The 25,561-nt window shown below is 35.9% G+C and overlaps 3 protein-coding genes across 7 annotated transcripts in view; 1 reads left to right on the top strand and 2 right to left on the bottom strand.

The window, feature by feature from the left end:
- Positions 1 to 25,561, top strand: part of LOC127525781 (uncharacterized) — a 231,807-nt gene that overhangs the window by 98,794 nt on the left and 107,452 nt on the right. Inside the window, exons 34-38 of the mRNA XM_051918719.1 lie at positions 2,624 to 2,797; positions 3,525 to 3,698; positions 3,967 to 4,140; positions 6,198 to 6,371; positions 6,464 to 6,637. Of these exons, the coding sequence (XP_051774679.1) occupies positions 2,624 to 2,797; positions 3,525 to 3,698; positions 3,967 to 4,140; positions 6,198 to 6,371; positions 6,464 to 6,637 (870 nt within the window). The remainder of the gene's footprint in view (positions 1 to 2,623; positions 2,798 to 3,524; positions 3,699 to 3,966; positions 4,141 to 6,197; positions 6,372 to 6,463; positions 6,638 to 25,561) is intronic.
- Positions 1 to 25,561, bottom strand: part of LOC127494020 (transmembrane O-methyltransferase homolog) — a 130,431-nt gene that overhangs the window by 48,099 nt on the left and 56,771 nt on the right. For 2 of the 5 annotated variants that reach the window (XM_051859537.1, XM_051859544.1), the window contains exon 1: positions 16,403 to 16,423. The exons of 1 other annotated variant lie outside the window; for it this stretch is intronic. The gene's annotated coding sequence lies outside the window, so the exon portion shown is untranslated. Of the gene's footprint in view, positions 1 to 16,402; positions 16,424 to 17,434; positions 17,492 to 25,561 lie in introns of those variants that run through there. 2 more of the 5 variants (XM_051859540.1, XM_051859541.1) reach the window with 2 other exon arrangements.
- LOC127494021 (transmembrane O-methyltransferase homolog) overlaps positions 13,453 to 25,561 on the bottom strand; it is a 124,262-nt gene continuing 112,153 nt past the window's right edge. The window contains exons 2-4 of the mRNA XM_051859546.1: positions 15,461 to 15,733; positions 15,160 to 15,356; positions 13,453 to 15,011 (exon numbers count right to left, since the gene is read on the bottom strand). Of these exons, the coding sequence (XP_051715506.1) occupies positions 14,700 to 15,011; positions 15,160 to 15,356; positions 15,461 to 15,716 (765 nt within the window). The 5' untranslated portion in view covers positions 15,717 to 15,733 and the 3' untranslated portion in view covers positions 13,453 to 14,699. The remainder of the gene's footprint in view (positions 15,012 to 15,159; positions 15,357 to 15,460; positions 15,734 to 25,561) is intronic.

The raw sequence follows: 25,561 nt of genomic DNA, 5'->3' as shown, positions 1-25,561 counted from the left end.
CTAAATTATGTCTATTTATTTATATGAAATGAACTTGAATGAATGTTTTATTTGACCAATTGGACTCTCTCTTTTTCAAGAAACACACAATCCAAGAAGGAAGATCCTTTCCTGGACTATAGAGATGCACCACATGCTGCAAGGAGTTCCTCTGCCCGTTCTGCAGCTCTGCTTTGTTTCACCCAACAAAGTTGAGCAAAGTGAAATCCCATTTGGAGAGCCATTTCAAACACACAGTTCTCCATGAAGGTAACATTTGCAAACATTCTTTTGGGAAATTCAATGTTATGATTAATTTGACCTCAATTCCTAGATCTGTGTATATTTCAATGAACAATTTTCTTTTGATAGACCATCATATATGGTCTGGCTGGGCTGCAGAATTTCTCTGCGGGATGTTGAGAAGACCTTCTCTGGTCTGGATTATCATCACAGAAAATGTAATTTTTTTTACACAGTGTCCAATGCATCATTTTTTAAGCATTATCAGTATTTCTGTTAACCCAGCAGTGATTATGTTCTCCATTTACTATTTCAGTGAAGTGGAAGAAAGAGAAAAGAGGGGAGAACATCTGTTGGTAGGTAGTGCTGCTGCATACTTCACAATCTGTGCTTTAAATATTTAAAGGTCAGGAAAGGTCATGTCAATAACATGTTATTTCTATTCAGATTTCTTGCATCTCTTTCAATTAATTATTTTCTCAGTTCAGATGGGCTTTATTGACATCAAAGTTTCAAGACCCTTTGTTCCAACAGCATCAAAATAAAAATTTTCCAAAACTTTGAACAGTATGCAATAACAGTAATATGAACATTAATTGGTATGAAGATTGATATAATTATTTTTGTATCGTATATAATGTGTGTGCTCTGTGGTCACTAAGATCTTTTAAATATGAAATTTAAAATTAGAGAATTGAACATGTTTTACTAAATGTTCCTTATTTCATTCACTTCTCTCCCTTTCTCTCTCTCTCTCTCTCTCTCTCTCTCTCTCTCTCTCTCTCTCTCTCTCAGGAGTCAGTGAAGAGATTGTCTCTGAAGTTCTTCTGTGTGGTTCACGTCATGAACAAATTTGTTTTTGTGTGTTCAACTGTTGTAATATATTATTTTATAAAATATACACAATCTTAAATCTACCCCCAGAGTCATCCTTGTGTTTTCCCTCTGTACTTGAAAATGTGGTTGATCTCATGATTGAAAAGCTATACCATGATTCTTTGTTTATTTTACTTGATGAGTTATTATATTATGCTAGTTAGTCACAATAATTACTCAACATTCAGCTCTTAGCAACCAGGTTTAATTGCAAGAATGAAAGTAGTATTTGGGTGTTATAAACCTTTAAAAACCTCTGAAACTCTAAGTAGTTAAATTTGTACTAAGTAGTTAGAATTGGGTGGAAATACTGCCTTGGTGGCGCTTTTTTCGGTCCTCCAAAACTAGGGTCCTGGGAATGCGGTCCTGAAATTGCGGTCTCCGGTATTGCAGAAAGATAATATTGTTTAATTTGAGGACACTATTGTCATAACATATACACAGACACAGACAACCCGTCAAAATAAAAGTTTGGTTTAACTTCTGACAGAAATATAGCCATATATTCTTACTATGCACTACTAATATATTACTATTGTACAGTATAATGTATGTCTTAATGTAATACTACTACTATTAATATTAATACAATAATTTTTGTAATCATTTTATTCATGTTTTAATTTTAACAGTAAAAAAAAAAAAAAAATTAAAAGTGTGCAGCACTTTCTTTGCTAAAAAAATGAAAGGGTTTATTTAAATTTCATTTGATTAAAAATAAATGAATGTTTTATGCCTTCATTTGATTACCAGAAAAAATTAAAATACACAGCATAGAAAAAAACACAGGGCCCTATTATTGTAAAGAAATTAATAAATTAAGTTGGGCCCTACATATTGAATTGCATCGTATCATTTTTTTTTTCATTGCATCGTATTGCATTGAAGTGCATTGTGTTGAATCGAATCTAAATCGTATTGCACCGCGCCGTAATAGGAGTGAATCGTATCGCATTGCATCGATAGTGGCTTCATATGTATCTTTAATGTATCATATCGTTGCTATGCATCGAGATGAGTATCGCATCGGCCTCAGTTATGGAGATGCACATCCCTTGAACAGACTAAAAACAGCGTAACAAATGACAGTAGATTATTCTGACAGAGTTACAGTTATACTGGACTAATGCTACTTTTCACTAAATCTTAATTTATTGAGAAAAATGTGTATTTAGAGGTTGTAAACTACACTTTAAAATGACTTAAAATAAATTGATTCATGTACAAAATTTTCTTCCATTAAAAATGTGAAATCAGTTCATTTAAATATTAACTTTTCTATTGTTTCTATATTGATCCTATATATTAATCTCCAGTGGTAAATTCACTTATTTGTGGAGTGAGGACGGATCCAGACTTGGATTGTAACTAGTGTCCTCAAATGATCCTGTCTTGGTTTGTTCATATCATGAAGTTTCCATGATTTTGCTGGTGTATTAGTGACTGTATGGCATTTATTAATGATTCATTTAACTCACACATGAACTGAACATGGATTTGAGTCATTTTCTCTTTCTGTCTTCAGTCTGAGTGGATGCAGTATTACAGAGAAACAGTGTCTCATCCTGACTTCAGCTCTGAAATCAAACCCGTCACACCTGAGAGAGCTGAACCTGAGCAGGAATAATCTAGGAGATTCTGGAGTGAAAAACCTCAGTGATCTACTGATGAACCCACAATTCAAGCTGGAGAAACTAGAGTTAGTATCATTATACTGTACAGCAGTTACAGTGAGATTAAAGTTCACTGTTTAGTTTAAGACAACTGGACTCAAGTCACATCATTTATAGCGCTGCACTTTCTGCTGTTTCTCCATCTGAAGAAAGATTCAGAAATACTATTAGTTAACGGCTTGTTATGTGAATCAGTAGAAAGAGAATTAAACTTTAAAGCATTTGAAACTTTATAAAATAGTTTTATACTGAAATCTGACAAATCTTTGCTTTGAAACAATGCAGAAGTGAGAACAGACTAAAAACAGCGTAACAAATGACAGTAGATTATTCTGACAGAGTTACAGTTATACTGGACTAATGCTACTTTTCACTAAATCTTAATTTATTGAGCAAAATGTGTATTTAGAGGTTGTAAACTACACTTTAAATGACTTAAATTGATTCATGTACAAAATTTTCTTCCATTAAAAATGTGAAATCAGTCCATTTAAATATTAACTTTTCTATTGTTTCTATATTGATCCTATATATTAATCTCCAGTGATAAATTCACTTATTTGTGGAGTGAGGACGGATCCAGACTTGGATTGTAACTAGTGTCCTCAAATGATCCTGTCTTGGTTTGTTCATATCATGAAGTTTCCATGATTTTGCTGGTGTATTAGTGACTGTATGGCATTTATTAATGATTCATTTAACTCACACATGAACTGAACATGGATTTGAGTCATTTTCTCTTTCTGTCTTCAGTCTGAGTGTTTGCAGTATTACAGAGAAACAGTGTGTCATCCTGACTTCAGCTCTGAAATCAAACCCATCACACCTGAGAGAGCTGAACCTGAGCGTGAATATAATAGGAAACACAGGAGTGAAGCACTTATGTGACGTACTGAAGGATTCACACTGTAAACTGGAGAGATTGAGGTCAGTAACATTCACATACAAGAATCAAAATGCTGAAAATCACTTCAACAGTTTAAACTAAAACACTTTATACTCAATATCTCATGAAGAGCCTGAGTTCACATTATATTTGTGTAAAATTCTTCACCTAAATATTTTGTGATCTGGTGAAATGATGATGATGATCTCGCTTCCTCTGTTTTATTTACTTATTCTGTAAAGTCACATCATCTTCATAAGTTATTTTCTTTTCTCTTATTTTCTGCTCTCTCTCTCTCTGCTAATGTAGGTTAAGCTCCTGTTATATGACAGATGAAGATTGTTCTGCTCTGACTTCAGCTCTGAAATCAAACCCGTCACACCTGAGAGAGCTGAACCTGAGCGGGAATAAACTAGGAGACTCTGGAGTGAAAAACCTCAGTGATCTACTGATGAACCCACAATTCAAGCTGGAGAAACTAGAGTTAGTATCATTATACTGTACAGCAGTTACAGTGAGATTAAAGTTCACTGTTTAGTTTAAGACAACTGGACTCAAGTCACATCATTTATAGCGCTGCACTTTCTGCTGTTTCTCCATCTGAAGAAAGATTCAGAAATACTATTAGTTAACGGCTTGTTATGTGAATCAGCAGAAAGAGCATTAAACTTTAAAGCATTTGAAACTTTGTGGATATAAAATAGTTTCATATGCTGAAATCTGACAAATCTTTGCTTTGAAACAATACAGAAGTGAGAACAGACTAAAAACAGCGTAACAAATGACAGTAGATTATTCTGACAGAGTTACAGTTATACTGGACTAATGCTACTTTTCACTAAATCTTAATTTATTGAGCAAAATGTGTATTTAGAGGTTGTAAACTACACTTTAAAATGAATTAAAGGGGTGGTTCACAATTTTTTTTTCTAGATTTGATTTGTTTTATGGGCGCAGTTTAACATGTCTTGCTTCGTCTTTTAAAAAAAACGCCGTATTTTTCATATATTTTACCTTTATTTTACACCGTTCTCTCCATTGTCATTTGCGGGTTTACTTCCTGGTTCTATGATATCACTCCCTCCAAAATACGCAATGGGCTCAGATTGGTTAGCTGGCCCAGTGTATTGTGATTCGCTGAAGCGCCTAGTTCACGTTGTCCGGAAACGCCACGGCCCTTACATTACGGGCAATAGTTGCATGTGCTTCGGTGGAAATGTAAATAATGGCGTCAATATTGCCGTATCAATTTGAGTTCGAATCAGACCCAGATAGCAGTAATGAAGAGGGTCAAGCAGAACCTCTGCAAGCACAGCTTTTAAAGGGCGTTTCTGACTGGTTAGTATTTCTGTTTGTATTTGTGTCAAAGTGTTTAGATATGCTGTCACTTGTGAATATTACTGCTGTTTATGTTAGCTTTTGATATACGGTTCTATCCTGATTAAAGCTTTACTGTAGCTTGATACATGACTGAGTAATAGCATTTTTGTAAAGGTATTGTAAAGTTTGTTGGTGTTTGTAGGTGTTTGTTGGAGAAGTATGAAATAGAGTTTAGCTAACTGGCTAGTGAAGCCAAACCGTGTTGGTCTTTGTTTACGTCCTTGATGCAACCAAAAAATAGCAACAGAACTATACTTTTAAAAGACATGTACAAACAATAAAACATACTTACAGTTTGGGGCCCATAAACAGCAGCTTCTGCTTTTAAAGTGTGAACTGCTCCATCTTTCAGTAATAACCTTTGTGCAAATCCAGCATTGAACTCGTGTAGATTCTGGAAGTTGTCTTCTGTGAAATGTGCAGCACAGACAGCTAAATTAGGAGTATAAATGTCAGGAACAGAATTAAACATACATTTTAACCATTGTTCCCGAAGTCCAGCGTCCCTAGGAAAGCCAAACACAGAAGACTTGCAATCGGGGTGAAAATAACATTGTTTCGATGGCATGGCTATAACACTGTACTGCAACAACTCTTCCATAATGCCGCGCGACATGGCCTCGCCCACTTTGTTGCATGTCACCAACCCGGGAAGAAGCTCGTTGTAGTCCAAACCGGTCGTAATTGTAGGCATTAAACTGCCATAACTTTAAAAGACAACATCTCTGTTTGCATTGAACTTTCAGCGCTGTAACTTTGCAGATGTTGTTTATGCTCAAGCAGCAACATTACACACTAACTAAAGTTAAAAAAGTGAAATCATAATCAACCACCCCTTTAAAATAAAGTGATTCATGTATAAGATTTTCTTCCATTGAAAATGTGAAATCTGTCCATTTAAATATTAACTTTTCTATTGTTTCTATATTGATCCTATATATTAATCTCCAGTGATAAATTCACTTATTTGTGGAGTGAGGACGGATCCAGACTTGGATTGTAACTAGTGTCCTCAAATGCTCCTGTCTTGGTTTGTTCATATCATGAAGTTTCCATGATTTTGCTGGTGTATTAGTGACTGTATGGCATTTATTAATGATTCATTTAACTCACACATGAACTGAACATGGATTTGAGTCATTTTCTCTTTCTGTATTCAGTCTGAGTGGATACAGTTTTACAGAGGAACAGTGTGTCATCCTGACTTCAGCTCTGAAATCAAACCCATCACACCTGAGAGAGCTGAACCTGAGCGGGAATAAAATAAAAAACACAGGAGTGAAGCACTTATGTGACGTACTGAAGGATTCACACTGTAAACTGGAGAGATTGAGGTCAGTAACATTCACATACAACAAAGAAAAAGTGTTTTGATATTGAATGAAACAGAATAAAGAGTTTTTTCTCCCCATTTCTCCTAATGTAGGTTAAGTGACTGTGATATGACAGATGAAGATTGTTCTGCTCTGACTTCAGCTCTGAAATCAAACCCATCACACCTGAGAGAGCTGAACCTGAGCTGGAATAATCTAGGAGCCTCTGGAGTGAAAAACCTCAGTGATCTACTGATGAACCCACAATTCAATCTGGAGAAACTAGAGTTAGTATCATTATACTGTACAGCAGTTACAGTGAGATTAAAGTTCACTGTTTAGTTTAAGACAACTGGACTCAAGTCACATCCAGGGCTTAAAAATGAGAAATTCAATCATTTCACTCCAAGCAGAATCGGTAATTTAACGTTTATGTTCCAGCGTTCCTTCTGTATTATTAACGTTCCGAAACCGGTTTGATCAGAAAAATAACGGTTAATAACGTTATTTTTTATTATTATTTTTTTTTTTTAACTTTGTTTGCATGTAGCCTACTTAATAATAATAATAATAATAATAAATAATAATAATAGTAGTAATAATACGTACAGCATTTTATTAATTAAAAAACAAAGAGTATTTGCCGTAGCCAATAGGCCTACAATTATCTTTTATAACGAGATTCTGTCTGAATGTAAACCTATTAAACAAAAGGATGTAAGGAACCCCGCATCGGCCCAAAAACTGAATCCGACTGCCTGGGCGAAGGTTAACGCGTGTATGTCTTTTCAGCGCCTCTGTGAAGTTTATTTAATTTCACTCGTTTAATCTGACTCCAATTTCAAATGATTCTCATTCTTAGGTTGTGTTTCCAAATAGAAATTAATCATTGGTTATGCATTAATTTAGATTTTTGATTATTCTGATTATCTTATATCTTCAATTATTCGTTCACTGCAGTCTCGGTATCGCTTTAGAAAAGTCACTTCGGCCGACTTGAGTGCTCTTCCCGGACACAAACTCGTCAGTTCTGACCTTAAACATTGGATGCAGGGTAAATATCTACCTTTAAGTCAGTCGCGCTCTGCTTACTCGTAACAAAAAGCATAGTTTTTATATATTTACGAAAACTGCAACTTATTTAAGGCAGCGATAGCCAGAAATCGAAATGGACTTAATTGATGTGCCCTATGCTCCATCTATTAAACTTTCCGTATGATCAATCCTGAACACAGATTTGCGGTAATACCTTCGCTTTAATCTACTAGAAATAATGAATTAAGAATAATACAGAATAAACCAAATATAATATTTTATTTGTCAAGTAAAAATGTATCATGCCAATTACATTACAGTTAGACAATTAGAAGCCAATTCAGAAATAATGAATGCATAGCATCAATTACCCAAAGAAATGCATATACATACAGTGATGTGTGTGTGTCTTCAGACATTCATCCATCTCTGCACGGGGGCTTCTGGCTACAGATGATCCCGCATGACTGCTTTGCACTTTACCTTATATACAGACCGGAACAAAAGGGTTGTAAATATTTATTACACCAACACCTGTTTTGAGGGAGAGGAGTGGGTTTTTCAACACCCAAAAGGAGAACAGAATTCTCCTTAGTTTTCAGTCTTCTTCATAATACCAGTGACTGCTGTGAAATTGAGACCATTTTACCAATCGCACCGAGACATTTAAAATGATACCAAACATGAAAGGAATAAACAATAGATACACCAGATACATTATACTTCTTGGAGAACTTTCAGTGACTTGAGTCAGGGGGAAAGGAAGGAGGGTGTGTGTGTGTGTGTGTGTGTGTGTGTGTGTGTGTGTGTGTGTGTGTGTGTGTGTGTGTGTGTTGGGGGGGGGAGGGCTATTGCATCCTGTAGATGTGTGAGGGCAAGGCGTTGTCCTATGCTATTTCTTTGAGATCTTCTCTCCAGATGAGTTTTATTGCTTTATTGCAGGTTTCTTGTTCTCAGTTTTTGTCTTAGCAGGAAAATTAAGTCTTACAAGGAAAAACAACGGTTTATAAATTAAAGTATTTTTTCCAAGATAATTTAAAATGTTTGTTGCATGGTTAAAAATACCGACGCTATTCCTGAGAGGAAAACAGATATGTCGCATATACGTCGCATTTTATTGTAATAAACCTCTGATTTAACTTAAAGAGGTTTAATCAGATTAATGAAGGACAGAGGGTACATTACACCACCAGGACTTTATAGAAAATATAACCTTTATATAAAGAAGCATTTAAATTAGTTCAACAAACATTTACTCAGCACACTCTCACTAGGGCAAATGGCGCTACACAAGTGAAACTTTAACACTGCACTACACTGCACTCTAGTGGTTATTCCCAGCCCTACACTGCACACTAGAAATCGTGATCCTGCAATCAATTTAGAAAGTGAAAAGATCAGCGCCGCCCCCGTCCCGTACACAGAGTAATCATGTTCATAAAACTGTAAAACTCACAACTACAGCGTACACAATCACACATACACACAACACATGAAAAACAATTAAAATGTAAAACACTTCCCCATTTCCAGGAAACAAGACCCCACCCCGAGGTCTAGGGAAAGGAATCAGCCGTGCTGGGCGGTCAGTGTCTTCAAAGAGAGCACGCGCTCTTTTTCACTTCGTTCCAGTCCCGCAAGAGCGGCAATTAATCACAACGTCACTGGTCATTAATTAGTCCTTTGTGGCAGCACAATTCTCTTTAGAAATCACAATGTCTGTAATAGCTGTTGATCAATCCTCTTGGTGTAATAGAGTCTCTTTAAAACGCTCCTGGAACATGTGGCCAGCGCTCCTAAACACCCCCACCATTATCTAACTACACACATACGATCTATCTAGGTATCTTCGTTGCCGGACAAACCCTAATGGTCTCGAGCAACACAAAGCGTACCCATATTCCCCTGAGCGCAAAAAGCCAGTCACGTTCACTCTGAAGTAATGAAGTAAATGAAGTAAAATGTTTACAAATAGCCTAGCCTATATAGCTTCTATTTTCGAGACGAATGCTAAACTATTATGTAAGCTTCACTGTACTTCACTCGCATTATCGACATCATCCTTCACATAATCACAGTCAGGCGGTGGTCACGGGTGGTAAACGGCAGATTGTAGACCTATTGCAGAATTGAATTGAGCAGTGTAATTGTATTTTACTTTAATATTTAACAGCTGCGATATCAAGTAGGCAATGCAAGAATTTGTGTGCGCGTGCGTGAGGCGCCGGCGCGACCACTGGAATTTGTTTTCCTTCAAGACAGTAAACTACTGTGTAATTTGTGGTCATAGAGGTAAAAGCAAGACATAATTCATACATTTACAAAACACACTCAAATAACGAAAACAAGCAGAATGTCTGTTTCCTTTCCTAAATCTTTGGAGTGCGCCAAAATAAACCATTCGTTTTGTTAATAGATCCAATTATTTTTTAAATATTTTGCGTAGCCTATAGGCATAAATATTCCCTTTTATTGTATATGTGTTATGTAGGCCTATAGTTTATTCTGTTTTCTCCGTTCACAGAAGCGCTGCAGGTGTGTGATGTGATGTTGTGTGAGCTCATGTTCTACTCTCCTGCAGTTTTCGCTGGTTTCAAAACGCACAACAAGCTGCATTTTACTTGACATTCATTTTCACTTAAATGTAGGCCTAAAGCTTGATGGCATATATCATCGGAAAAACTAACGCCAGGGCATTGTGACTTACCTAACCTATGATGATTAGACAGCTGAGCCTCAGCGCGTCACCGCGGGCATTTCACTCACTTTGGATGCGTCAGCGTCACATTTGCATAGACTTTACTATGTGAATTTGTGATTGGTTGACTGCCAAATCAAAATATTAAACAGAACGATAAAATAACATTATTAACCCGTTAATGGCCATTTCAAATTAGCGTTTCTGTTCAGAAAGATTAAATTTGATTTTATTTCCGTTTCTGGTTACGTTCCGGTCAAAATTTCGTTCATTTACAGTTTTCTTTTTCGTTCCTTGAACCGGTTCAGAGCCCTGATTCTGACAGAGTTACAGTTATACTGGACTAATGCTACTTTTCACTAAATCTTAATTTATTGAGCAAAATGTGTATTTAGAGGTTGTAAACTACACTTTAAAATGACTTAAAATAAATTGATTCATGTACAAAATTTTCTTATGTTGAAAATGTGAAATCTGTCCATATATATGTATACTTCTCTATTGTTTCTATATTGATCCTATATATTAATCTCCAGTGATAAATTCACTTATTTGTGGAGTGAGGACGGATCCAGACTTGGATTGTAACTAGTGTCCTCAAATGCTCCTGTCTTGGTTTGTTCATATCATGAAGTTTCCATGATTTTGCTGGTGTATTAGTGACTGTATGGCATTTATTAATGATTCATTTAACTCACACATGAACTGAACATGGATTTGAGTCATTTTCTCTTTCTGTCTTCAGTCTGAGTTACTGCAGTATTACAGAGGAACAGAGTCTCATCCTGACTTCAGCTCTGAAATCAAACCCGTCACACCTGAGAGAGCTGAACCTGAGCTGGAATATAATAAAAAACACAGGAGTGAAGCACTTATGTGACGTACTGAAGGATTCACACTGTAAACTGGAGAGATTGAGGTCAGTAACATTCACATACAAGAATCAAAATGCTTAAAATCACTTCAACAGTTTAAACTAAAACACTTTATACTCAATATCTCATGAAGAGTTCACCTTAATGATTTGTTTGTAAGATAATCTCTCTTCCTCTGTTTGTGTCTTTCTAGTCTACAGCACTGTGGCATTACAGATGTTTCTTCTTTAACTCAGTCTTTGACTAAATCAAAAGCACTGCAGTTTTTAAAAGATCTTGATCTAAGACTGAATAAGATAGGAGACTCAAAGCAGCGGCTCCGTGACGTGCTACGAGACTCAAACTGTGTCCTGAGGTGAGGAAACATCACTGTGATATTAAAGATCTTCATTTACCTCTGATATGAGAACAAACCTTTCAGATATTCATGAAAGAAATTATCATTAAGCTTTAATGCAGCAAAGGGTTTGTGAGAGAAAATGTAAAGTTGTAATGTAAACAAAATCACACTGTCACAGCTTTATTCAACAACACCTGCTTTATTAACTGTCAGTAGAAGTTAATAATTTCAGTTTGAGAATAGATTTGTTCAGATTGTAGGAAACGCTGCACTCCTGCTGAAATCGGTGTGTTCAGCTTCAGCTCACAGCGTCCAGCCTCACATGAGAAACGTCTCTGTCTCTAGAGTGTTTTTACTTTGACAAGAAACACGTCACACTACTTTACACTCGCTTTACTTTCAGTGATTTACTAAGAGCCTTACAAACATGTTTAAACTGGAGGACAAACAGCTTTAACTAGTGGAAATTTAACTCAGAATAACATTTGTATTTCTCGCTGTGGTTTATTCCATACGCCGTACACTCATTAGCATGTGTTTCTCCTTCACAGTGACTCAATAGGAGTCGCAGGTCCTTCTGCAGTCACACCAACACAGACACACAAACATATGAACGTCATTCATGTTTTAAATATATTGTATTTAAAACAAATTGTTTGAGAAATATCTCTGCAAGATCATGTAAAGTCAGTAATTAATCTGAATACAGGAATTTAATGTAACTTATTTTTACTCAAAAAACAGTAATTGAAATATATTAAGTAATTTACACATTGTTCCACTGAACACTGATTGTTTTCTCTTCTGTTCCTCCTTACAGAGTAGATGAAGATTAATCACCAAACGTCCCTGATTGATCGTTTACATCAGTTTAAATCTGTGAAATGATCATGAGAGGATCAGTGACCATCAGATGATCCACAGAAGAGCCTCTACTGCGTCTATGAGGAGAAATAAATGTGTGATTAATGTGTAAAAAGCAGCATGTGTGTTAGAAACATGTGATATTGAATGATTAAACTCATCTATAATGATTAAAATGTTTCTAATCTTAAATATGATTTAGTACATAAATGTATCATATGATATAAAGTAAGTCTACAATGTGAAATTCGCATGTTAAAAAAAAAAGTTTTCAAACCTTTTTATGCACAGAATATGTTTATTTTTGCTATTCTGTTTTATTTTATAATATTTTATCTCTGTGTCTGTTGTTAAAGCACAGATCTACAGTATATTGTGTTTGTTCTGTGGATGGAGTCTCTTCTCCTCTACAGACCAACTAAACATTTTTACCAGTTAACAGCATTTTGTATCTTCACTTGCTCTGGTCTAGAGAGTCTAATGCATTTTGTTTAGAAATTATAATCTTCTCTTTCACCACATTTACATTCACATGGAAATAAAATGATAAATATACAGTTAAGAGCAGCTATTTTTGTATGAAAAGTTCACTTTATTGAAGCTTCATAAGCAGATGCAGAGATTCTCCTGCTGAACCTCATGTGCTGTTGTGGGTCAGTTTGACCCGTTTTGATTTTTGAGTTGTTGGAAATATCAGTTAACCTGTTTTTTGTTTTTTTTCTTTCCTTGAAATTTTGTGCCTTTTTTTTGTGACAATTTCAACACTGTGTTTTGACACACAAAAATTTACAAAATCTACACAAAAATCACATTTGTGATGTTCGTGGGTCAGTTTGACCGGCACATTTTAAAGTTCTAGGGCAACTGTACAGTTTTAAACTACCCTAGTGAAGGTAAAAAGGAGCTTTCTCACTTATTTCAATACTGAAAAATATTTAGTCAGCAACATATGATAAAAAAATAATTTCTCAATCGTTTAATCTATCTGAAATACTATATAACCTACGGAAGAGGATTAGGGCTAAACAATAATAAAAATAAAACCATCTCAAGATTAGTCATTATAATGCGAGATTAAACTCAGTTTTTCCAAGGAAAAAGTTGAAATACAATGTTGAGAATAAACTTACTAAATTGAGAATAAAGTCGTATTTCGAGAAAAAGTCAATGTCGAAAATAAATGCGCATTCGATCAGTGTCCATTATATACTGATAGAGAACATGACAGATCACTTAGTCAAAATATATTTTAGGCTTTCAGTAACAAAGTGTTACATCTATAACAAAACTCCAACTACTCTGGGTAAGAGGCTGTTATAAATCTGAAATTTGGGTGGACTCAATAACTAACCATAAACAGACAGTTTGAAACCAAACAATTAAGCATCATGAATAGTTTATATATCATATGAAAGTATAGCACAATTTTATGCAAATTTCTCTGCAATTTTATGCAATAGCATGCAGGAAATGCACCAATCAGTGCGCACGCAGTGCTCACATGACCAATGGAGCACAGGTGGTAACCCTTAACCTGTCAGGAAAGCACACACAAAAAGAGAGAGGGAAAAAAAAGAAAAGAATGAGAGAGAGAGAATAATACAGACGCAAATAACACTTTATATAAATAACAAAAAACAAATTAATATGACCTTGGACGTAGAAAAAGAAATACTATCAGCTTTAGCTAATTATAACTGAATAATTATTAGCATATGAACATTAAAGAGTATTTTCAAGCTTCTGGATCTTTTTAGAAGAAAAAACAGTTCAATTTGTGCAATCAATGTTCTCGCTTAATAACAACCAGTGGACGAGAAGAAATGAGACTTTCAGGAACAACTTAACATGAAAAAACTCTTAATGTGTCTTAATGTACTGAGACAGTGATATTAAAAGACAAACTCAGTAAACATCATACTAATAAAGCATAATATCTATGAGCAGATGAGCCCAGAATATGAACAACACGTTTAATTACACGTTAAGTGTTTTCCTCCCATAGAAAACTGTGATAAAGAAAACGTCTGCACACTTCTCCAGGTGGAGCGTTTCTTTTCAAAAACTGTTTCTTCAATGATTTCCAAGTCTTTTTCCTCCAACTAATCATTCACCATATGATATGGAGATCTGACATACCTTATTTTAATTATTCACAATTATAAGTTCTGAAATTTCCACTTAAATTACTAATAGTAGCTATAATTTCTTGACAAAGAGTAGTGAGTAGATTTATATTCATTTCATTTATATATTGAACAAGTTCAAACTAAAGTACAACAGTAGGGCAATAAACATTAGTTGAACAGAATTAACATCACTTTAGTCCTGAGACTCGACTAGGAAGATCATATCAGAAGATAAAACTAAACAAGCATATAATAATTATGGTGAGTGGATGAGTGGAGTTTTCCTGTTTGACAGATTAAAACATGAGAATATCTTGAACTTGTGTTAACCACAGACCTTATTTCAGGGGTTTAACCAGAAACCCACTGACTTTGGGCCGATGGAAGCAGAAGTGCTGAAATGTGAACTCAGTTGTGGGTTTGAGGACTCATTCCTGTATGGCAGCGTATCTCCATCAGTCCATGGAGTTGTCTGCCCACGCTGAAGCTCTGCGGTCTGGCTGTCACGTACTCCAGAAGGTCTGGAGCTCCAGGCGTCAGAGCTCTGTTGATCAACACAACACAGGAGGTAGAGAGCAGATTCCCTCTCTGTAAGGCCAGCAGGTCTTGAAGGTAAAGCTCAGGGTCATGATCCATTAGAACCAGATCCAGACCATCATTCCCAGTGTGAGAGGGTAAAGAAGAGATGGCCTCAGCCGAGGAGCATGTCAGCACCTGAAACTGAGCAAGAACATGCTGAGCTCATTTAACCATGGTTAACAATAATGAGTAAGATATTTCAGTAATTAACTGAATTAAGGAAATGCACTACAGATCAAACTAATGATCAAAATCCTTCTATTACGGAATGAAAGCGATGATGTAACACCTGCTGGTTTTTGAAGCCTGCCACTAGTATGATCTCCTCCCCTCGATCTGCTGTCAGAGGATCCAGCTCTACAGTCAGCAGTTTTCCAGACGGAGGGAGCAGACGCAGAATCCTGACGGAAGCGTAGCCACAGTGTGTCCCCAACTCCAAAACCCTCAGCGGAGCTTCACGCGTCACAATCTCATCCAGAAACGCTCCTACAGCGACAAGAGAACATGTTACTCCAGAGCAGAAGATTAGAGGAATATTATCTGTTCAAGAGCTTGATGAAATAAAGCATTAACAGACTCCAGTGCCTGACCTTTCTGAGGGCCAATGTTGGAGGAGGCGTGTGTGGTGGAGTAGAGGTCAAAGGTCAGCAGAACACTCTGAGCCTGTCCGTGGGTGCAGTTGGAGAAGACATAGGCGTGAGTGGAGCTGACACAGACCTTCCTGTGAGAAAGCTTCAGTATGCCAGAATACACCTGACGGCACAGGGCCGACAGCGGTGAGCGGAAAAGAGCCGTCATCACGGCCACAACCGGGAGCAGAGGCACGGAGAACACCAGCAGAGACATCACTGACCATCAGTGACCTAACAGGAGCAGAGGAGCGGTCAGGACAAGAGGCATTCTGGGAAACCTTAAAGTCACGATGAAACGGAAGAAGCCACAGTGACAGAGGGAAAAAGCTGCCCATAACTGCTGGTCTAGGATCAGTTTTCTCTGTAATAATAACATACTGGTGAAACAGATTTGACAAATGATCCAGTGTGTATCTGTGTTTGAGCTCTGAAGAACATCAAAGGTTTCTATTTACAACATATTTTGCAGTGTTGAGCAGTGTAGCCAATCACATTCATATTTGTTGATTTCTTCAAAATGCAACAGCCAATCAGAGGTGTTTAAGTTAGGAATGAACAAAAACAGCACACTTGAAAATCCTCTCATTATAACAAACAATCATGTAAATCAGAGGTTCATTGTGCCGTCAGCTTCAGTGATTATAACAGAACTTTGTGAGATCATGATGAAGGTTTTTATTGATGATAAAGGGAGCGCTGTCTGTACGCTTCTTTCTGCCACGCCAAATCCCGCATACAATCCTTTTGTTCAAATTAACAGTGGTTTGTGAATGTAGATGCTTTAATAAGAAATAATTGATCAGGAGTGTTTATGCTGGGATGTTAGGTTGACATGTGACTTTAATCTATTTAATGGAAATCTATGTAAATGTGTTTTTAAAGGGGAAGCGCATCTCTTACCCTGGAGCTGGTTCAGCCTCCGTCTATGATCTGAAAATTATTACACAAAATGGAACTTGAAACATAATTATATTTATAACTGACTATCGCTCTGAGACTCAAAGTCTTGGTACACTTCAGTATGATACAGACGTGTTTTATTGCTATTTGGTATGAATTGTTTTTATTATTGTGTTAGTGGAATAGAAGAGCTTTTGTGACTCAGATGTAGGCTGGACTATCTTGTGTTGTTGTTGTTTTAATATTTCAGTTATAATAAATACGGCTTGTTATTGTTTTGGTTGATTTCTGTTTCTCAGATCATAAAGTCCTTGTATGAAAACGAAATTCTGATTCAAGATTATGAAGAACATGAATTTAAAACAATAATGATGTGCACCGATTAAATCATTTAGAATAAACACTGAAATATTACATAAAAAAATTAGAAGTGTCAGTTTTGATGGACTAAATGATGGAGAAGTCCTGCATACGTCACCAGAGAGAAGTGTGTCATTTCACCGGAAGATCCAGTTATGGCTTTTAAAAAATATATATAAATATTCATTATTTTTATTTACTTTTTTAAATGAACAAACTCATGCATGAATCGTTCACAATAAGATCTATAGCATGCATTTTGAAAATGTACAGTATATGAAGATAAATCAAGATTTAGCAGTTCCAGGTTTAGTTAAAGGGACAGTTCACCCAAAATATGTTATTATTTACTTATTATTTATCCATCTAAACCTTTCTTTTAACCACATGACATAAACAATATTCATGTCAACATTATTTTAGTGTGAATGAAGCTCGCTAGTGATCGCTTAGTAACCATTCCTTTATAAAGTAATAGTCTTGCTATGACAAACATGAAGTCTAATTGTTATTTATCATAATTAAACGGGTAAAAACAAAATAGAAAAAGGTGCAGAACTTACAAGTGTGTGTGTGTGTGTGTGTGTGTGTGTGTGTGTGTGTGTGTGTGTGTGTGTGTGTGTGTGAAGATAAAGAGAGGCTCACACTCACACCTGTTACTGTCGGACTCACCTGACACACCGAACAAGACGAGTTTATCTAGTCTATGAGAAACCTTAAAGGTACAGGACACTTTTAGACAAGTTTGATGTTTGATCAGCGGTTTTCAGTCTGGAGTGACAGAGATCTGTAGAAAAGTTAAAATAAATAAATGAAAAAATAATTATTAAATACGATGAAATGAATAAATACAAAGTAGATTAAATAATATTTTAATTTATGAAATAAATCTTTCAGTTTATAAATTGGTTGTTTATAAAGATAGGTATCTTTTAAATGTGAGGTCCCTCACACGAGGATGATCATATCTGGGGGTCTGTGACATCTGAAGTATCTAATCACACCTGACTAATTAGACAAAGTCCAGATTAAAGCCCCGCCCATACTATCAGTAGCCCGTCATGTCCACTAGATGGGCAGTGCGGCATCAAACACAAGGAGATCTGACCTGAAGTGAATGACATCATTCCACTGATTTCACTGAATTTTTCTTATCTTATTGTGTCTCAGAATCATACTTACACATGAGCACCTGCTTTCATGATATTGTTTTCAAAGGGCCTCCAGAAATCACATCACAATAAACAAGGGATCAGTTTGGTTTACTGCCTCTAATGTCAATTTTAAAAGGATGAATTTAAGAAAATAATTTAAATGATTGCAACCAATTAGAAAGGTTGAGAAGTACCAAAGAACAGTCCAGTAAGGTGTGGGAGTCACTATCAAGCTCCATCTGAAGGTGGGACGTCCTGTTCTGACCCATGGTCACAGGAGCACATGGTGTGAGAAGATGGCAAGATTATTTGCTTTAGTAATCTTATTTAAAATGACACGAACTGTACAAAAAAACATGTGTGTGTGTATGAAGGTGTAGAGAAGCCTGTTGTCAGGTTTTATGAAGTATTTTTTTATTTGCATGTTCAGAAATTCAGTTTTTCTTTTCGTTGTGCAGTAAGGGTACTTGTTGTTTTGGACAGTACCTCACATTGACATTAATGTGTTATAAGAAGAGAAGATGCAGGAACACACAAAGTGATGATAACACACACCTCTGTTTCACAGCAGAGAAGAACTGCTGTTTGAAGTTTAGTACGGAGTGAAATCTTATTACATGAAGTACATTATATGACATGACACACTACATGATACAGTCCTATGCATGGATCAAATTCAATATATCAATGTCTTTCAAGTGTTTTTCCCTTTTTACTTGATGATTTCTTGACTTTTTTGAAAAAGATTTGTGATTTTGTTCTCTGAGCATTGTCTTACGATCATTTTCTTTATGATTCTTGTTGCACAGTGTTGCCCTGAGGCAGCGAAAAATATTTTGGGTATATAGTAATTTATAGTAAATACTATAGTGTTTTTGAACCACACTATAGTAAATTGTAGTATACTGTTATATTAATAGTATTTTACAAACACTTTGTTAATGAATGCTTCAGCATACTGTAATATTAACTATAGTGAACTGATAAACTGTAATAAATACTGTAGTACACTGTAGTTTTTACTACAGTAAAACTGTAGTGTATTGTAGTATAATATACCCTATAGTTGTAGAAGTATTGGGTAAAGTAATTTGTTTATATTACTATAGTTGTATATTACCACAACAAATTAATTCAAGTACTTTACTATAGTATGGTTCAGAATTACTATAGTATATTTTCATGTGGGCAGATAGTGTGGAAGGTTTGTAACAACAGAACTCTTTGTGTTTGACATGAACTCATAATCTGTGATTAGTGAAGCACACGTACAAGAGAGTTTTATTTGGTAGACAAATGTGGCTTCGTGAATCAAAGTTTAGAGCCCTAGTACAAACAACACTGAGTTAACTGATGCTCAGACAAAAAGTGTTACTAATAATTGGCAGGATTTTTCATAATAATATCTACTATTTCATAGGAATATTGAAATATAATTTCTTTCTCTATTCACTTGTGTCTCCCAAAATGCGTAATAAACATGCTTTAAGTCCTGGTTGTCCACTACAGTGGACAAATCAATGTCCTGCTTTTTAACAGAAAGTCTTATTTTGATTTACCCCAATTTGATTTATGACAAACTATTTGAAAATTAGTCAGATTTAAATGATAATTACAAAGGGAGTTAAATTTGAGTGGTCATGATGAACCCATACAAGGACATTTTTTAAACCTATATATCTTGAATTCTGGGAGCATTTAATTAATTTCGGTGGCATTTTTGCCCCAAGCCCCTATAATGTTCGACCTTGGTGTGAGTCTCTTTTTCAAGCTCAGAGCGGAGGCCCTTGTGTTGAGAGGCGTTTCAACATAGTAAAGGTGCCTGAGATACACGTGTGGAGTGAGTACCAGATAAAGCATGTCAGTTGAGTATCCACCGGTGTGTGTCTGATTTATTTGGATAAAGCTCAACAATAAAACTGTAGATGTTTTACGTAAAAAAAATCATTTAGGCATCATGTTGGCGCTGCAAACTCTGTCCAGCTGGTGGCGGTAATGCACCAAAAGCTGGTTTCTCAAACATCAGTGAACCTTAGAACAACAACATCACAGGTGTACCACATTTATATAATGTTTCAGAACGCTGCTTTCGCTGTTAAAACTAAAGTCACTGGAAAGCAAGCCTTCAACCTTTAGCCAAAAAAGCGTGACGGCTAAGCTAATGCTCCTCTGTGGGTACGCAGGGAAGGAGACCAGAGGCTGTTTTTTGAATGGATGTCAATGGATGAGAGGCTTCACTATGGCTGATTAAACAGCTTTTGTGGGGAAATAGCTAATCTATTTAATTAATCGACTAGCCTGTTTGCTAATCTTCAGCATGTTTTACACTAAACAATTCTTTCGTTGGGAACTATATGTAGATTTTAGCTTGATAAAAATGTATTTTTAAGAGAAGGCAGACTAGGGAATGTTGTCGACTGACGTCACTTGCCATTACACGATAGGCTGAGAGGTGCTGCACGTGATTAAGTTAGCCGTTACGCTTTCTCCAATGTAAGAGATACAGACCCTCTTATCTCCCTATAATTTACAATCTCTGGTTAAACATTACAAGTCTTCAGATGAAAACAGTAGAAGATGAAGCAGAATCTCTTTTATCACAGATTGGACTATTGTACTAAAGATTGAATCGTATCACGTGACAGACAGTGATCAGGAGCACAGGTGAGTCTCAACCAAAAGTGTTTCAGAGACTTCTGGATTCTGTTCCTGCAGGACAAGACCGTCTGTGCTGCTGAAGTAAGCTTTAATACTGACACGATTACAGTTATTTGAGGGAATATGAACGGATTATCATATGAGTTTGTGTAATAATGATTATTAACATAAGTTATAACTTATACCCAGTGGTGTAGTCCTATGTGATAAGCAGGTATAGCGCCTTATACCCAGTAGGAAAGGTCAAGGGTTTCCGTATACCCATTTAAAAAAGCGCGAGGATACAGAACCATCCAATAAATCACTGTAAGATTTGCGTTTGTAGCTTTGACATGAAACAAAGTCTCATATTTTAAATTCTGCTCATTTTACTTAGAAATAAAAAAACATAAATACCGTTTTGGCTCTCTTTCCGTTCCTCAGCGTTAATACCAGTTACAGCGCGAAATAAACACGAATAAACATCTGAAGGTATGTTAAAAGATACAGTACAGCTTAACGAAATCTGTATCATGTCTCGTGTAATCGCTTAATCAGTGTTTCAACCGCGGAAAGACGTTAATAACAGCTTGTAAACAATGTCACATTTACCTCAGACAAACATATTCAGTGACCATAAACTTGTTAATCTGCTAGAAAAATGAACTCTAGAGAGCAGCATTTAGCTAAATATATACACCATATACATATTAATTATCATTTTTAATGTTCTTCAATAGCCTATATAATGCATGTTTGAACAAATGTCAAGTTGACTGCCACCATTTATATTAAAAAACGAATTGGAGTAGAAATAATTTTAAAGTTAGAAGGCCTATTATAACTTTATTATAATAAACTTTTGCTTAGTGTAATTTAAGTTTTTATACAAATCAGTTCATTTAACCTTCAATATTAATGTAGTACCAACTGATTCCCATGTATATTTTACAGCATTAGTTGAGAGATTTTTTCTTCTTCAGAATGTTCACCATGTACTGAACCTGATGTACAGTATATCCAAAATAACTGATATCCAGTCGTATTGCAAGTTAGTGAATGCATAACTATGATGACAGACTGGCAAGAAATAATGCAAAACAGAAAACAAAGTCCAAACGGGGTGATATTGTGACATACTGATAAGCCTCATCTTTGCATTATTGACAAGGCGGACCACACTCGGACACATTTATAACCGGCATGCAACGGTTCTGTGCAGATTTTGCTCATCTTAAACGAGTCTAAACATTCATTCAATATTATTTATAGGTCATAAAGGTTCATAAACTTGTTCTTAATGGGGATTTAATTAGGGCCAATTTTGAAAAATTGAATATTTTTAAACTTTTAAAACATATATCACATGTCCTGGAATAAACTGGGATTATGGCCTTGATTTGCCTTTGATTACCGGATGTTGGTGTAATATGTGATGGAGTGGACATTTGATGTTGTATGAGATTGTAATGACATTTTTAGTCTTAAAACAGTCTTATATTTTAATCACTCTTTACAGTTTAATAAATATTTTAAAATAATTAAAGCTATTTTTACAACAAAAGCAAAAAAACAACAACTCTTGACCACAATTTAAAATGCATAGATGTGTAACGGACGTAGGCCGGTAAGAGGCTGTGTGTGTAAACCTCACTCCCCTGAACTCAAGAGGCGCTCTAGAGACTGACACTAGAGACTGTGGTCTTCAGCCCGACTCACATGCGGACGGGCCCGGGTTCGAGTCTCACTTGGAGCGGGCGGTGCGAACTGGAGGGGCTACACATGCATACAAAGACAGAATCACACAAATTTTTTTTAAATAAATTGGATGGATTAAATTGGTCAAAAAGACATTTATAATGTTATAATAGATTTCTATTTCAAATAAATGCTGTTCTTCAAACTTTCTGTTCATCTGTGAATCCTGAGGGCACAGCAGCAATATAGTGTTTCTTTGGTTACCGCTGTACATAAATCAGCGCTGCCCTTATTAATACTACTTTATACAGAGATTAGAGGAAAAGAAAATGCCTTTGAAACTTTTCTGAAGACAATCAGTTTCATGTATTGGCTTGGGAACCACTGCTAATGAAATGTAATGCCAATGTTTAAACCCAAACTACGCCCTTGTAAGCGAGGAAGACAACCAATCCTCCATAACCTCTCTTAGATCTCTGAGCAAAATAAGATCCATTTCCACCAATCATCCTGTTCAAAAGTTACACCCCCTGACTCAAACACATGTAAACTTATGAACTGGATCTTTTGTGTAAATTCAGTTATTCATTTTGTCTTTTGGTCTATATTTAAACATCTGTTATGTGAAATAGTTTATAGCAGTAATAAATAAAAACAAAATGCATTTGTTATAATCCCTCCTTTTTAAATTATTAACATTTTGCAGATTCTGCAAGGCTGGCTTCAGCTGTACATGTATTTAAAGTTTCTTTCATATTACTTTTGGTACAATAAACAATCATAAGTAGTTTCTTTTTCACATTAAAAATCCTTTAAATTCATGTTATTTAAATTTAATAAAATGCCATCATGAATCAAATCAAGTCTGACCAACACTTCAATATAATGCTGCCCACCAAGTTTTTCGATATAGGCATTAACGTTGAAAAACATATCCACTACAATGGACACCTTGATAAAGCAACATAAACATCCATATATTTTAACCGTACTTATGAAACTAGAGTTTGTGAACTAGTGTTGAAAATGTTAACGTTTCTCACCAAAACCAATGAAACTTGAATGACAGTTTTATGGTCACTTTGAAGACATAAAATCATATAATAATATTAATATTTAACATGGTTGTTGCATATTTTCTTTTTTTATTAACTCAACACTCATCATTAGTTCTTATTTTTCATCATCATTTATCCCTCTGAAGTATCCTGATATTAATCTCAGTGACTCATTGTCATGTCCAGGTCATGCTGAGCATCTGATGGTCTTCAGCGACACAGAGATACCAGAGCTGAGCTGTTTTCAGTGTCAGTTTATCTGCAGTAATGTCAGAGGAGCGAGGAAAGGACTCTCTCTCTAAGATGAGTCTCTCAGAGGAACAGAGGTAAGACTGCGTCTGTTTTCACACAATCATTCTAAACTCTACTGGAGTTTCAGGTTTGTCCTGTAAAGAACAGCCTGATCAACAAGGAGTGTTTTCTCTCACCACTGACATGTCTAATGCTGTGCAAAACAATTCACAACTTCCTATGAATGTTTCTAGATTGCTGCAGGTTAAAAATGTCTTGAAACTGGTTTCATATTTAATTTACAGGAACATTTATCACAGTTAAATATGTTTAATTTACCATATAGTCCTGTACAAACCCTGATTAAAGTGTATTTAATCACAGTTTAAAGGTGCTCGTTTAGTGGATAGTAAATGTAAATAATGTGGAAACTTTAATTAGAACAAGTCAAATATACATGTCAAACAGGGCTTTATAGACAATGTCACAGTTAATAACTAACTAACGTACAGAGCTTCTACATGACTGTAGATGTTTTGGGACTGTGAAGAAATCATTTTAACATCACACTTGATGGCCACTGGGAATTACTAAAAATGAACATTGAAAAACAAATAGCTAGAAAGAGTGACCAGGGGTGAAATCACGTTTAGAGGGGCTTTTTTAGACAAAGAATTTGTTTGTTAAACTGGGCTTAATTAAACATGAAACCTGAAGTATCTCCTGTAGTAAAGTCTTTGTGTCATTAGTGTAAGATCAGACTCACATGTGTCCAGCTCTGTGTCTATGAAGAGTGACTGTTCAAAAGGTGAAGCACCAAAATTCAGTGAGAGAAAACCATCAACTAACAAAAGGTATTTCATGTGTTTTGCGTTCCAGCATTGCATTAGCTAAGATAAATGTGATGGAAATTAAAGGATTAGTTCACTTTCAAATGAAAATTAGCCCAAGCTTTACTCACCCTCCAGCCATCCTAGGTGTATATGACTTTCTTCTTTCTGATGAACACAATCGGAAAAATATTATTAAATATCCTGACGCATCAGAGCTTTATAATGGCAGTGAACAGGACCAAATGAGTATGAGCTGAAGAAAGTGTCTCCATCCACATCCATCCATCATAAACGTACTCCACACGGCTCCACAAGGTTAATAAAGGCCTTCTGAAGTGAAGCGATGCGTTTGTGTAAAAATATAACAATATCAATTTATGATATGCAATATCTAGCTTCCGCCAGAACACCTTCCATATTCAAGGTGTTGTGAATAACAGTTAAGATGGCATTCCAGGGACCAGTTTACGACAGGGCCCCTCTCTAACTGCTGGTGTGTAAGAAGATGTGCCACACTGTGATTGGATCTTTGGTGAATGAACATAAACAAATGTTCAGCAACATCAGATAAGATGTTAGGACAACTACCAGACACCTCTTCCAGAGCAGGAAGGGGAACCTTCTGCACCCACCAAAACCAAGGAGAGGACTTCTCATTGGACGACACATTGACTCTAACCACCAAACTCATTCCTAAGATTTAGGCAAGGACTGCCATATAAATTCCTTCAGGACCCCCTGGACGGAGCAGCAGTGACTGAAATAAAGAGAGGCCACAGAGATCTATCTAAATCCATTCATACCTATGTTTGGAGGCCTTAATTTGATTGAAACTGCATCACATCCACTCCGTCTTCACGCAAGCACAGTTTATGTTAATGGTCACTGACTGTTAAAACAACAGGTCATGGGACAGACCTGTTAACAGATAAACAAATGCATGGACGATGATTTAATAATTTCATATTGTGTTTGGTGTCTATCTGTTCCCTACGATGCCTTTAATAATTTGAAAGAGGTTTGGTAAAGAAATAATGCATGGGTAAAATGTTAAAGACACTATTTTAACACTGTACTTTATGCTATGCAAATGAGTTCCACACTAGGTGGGCAACACCGGGGTTGCTTCAGATAACAGTGGCCAATCACACTCCAGGATCGGCAAGGCGCCACATTTCAATCTCCTCC

Source organism: Ctenopharyngodon idella, chromosome 14 (genome assembly GCF_019924925.1).
Source record: "Ctenopharyngodon idella isolate HZGC_01 chromosome 14, HZGC01, whole genome shotgun sequence".
NCBI lineage: Eukaryota > Metazoa > Chordata > Actinopteri > Cypriniformes > Xenocyprididae > Ctenopharyngodon > Ctenopharyngodon idella.
The sequence above is the reverse complement of the archived record's forward strand: the minus strand, read 5'-3'. Positions and strand labels throughout refer to the sequence as shown.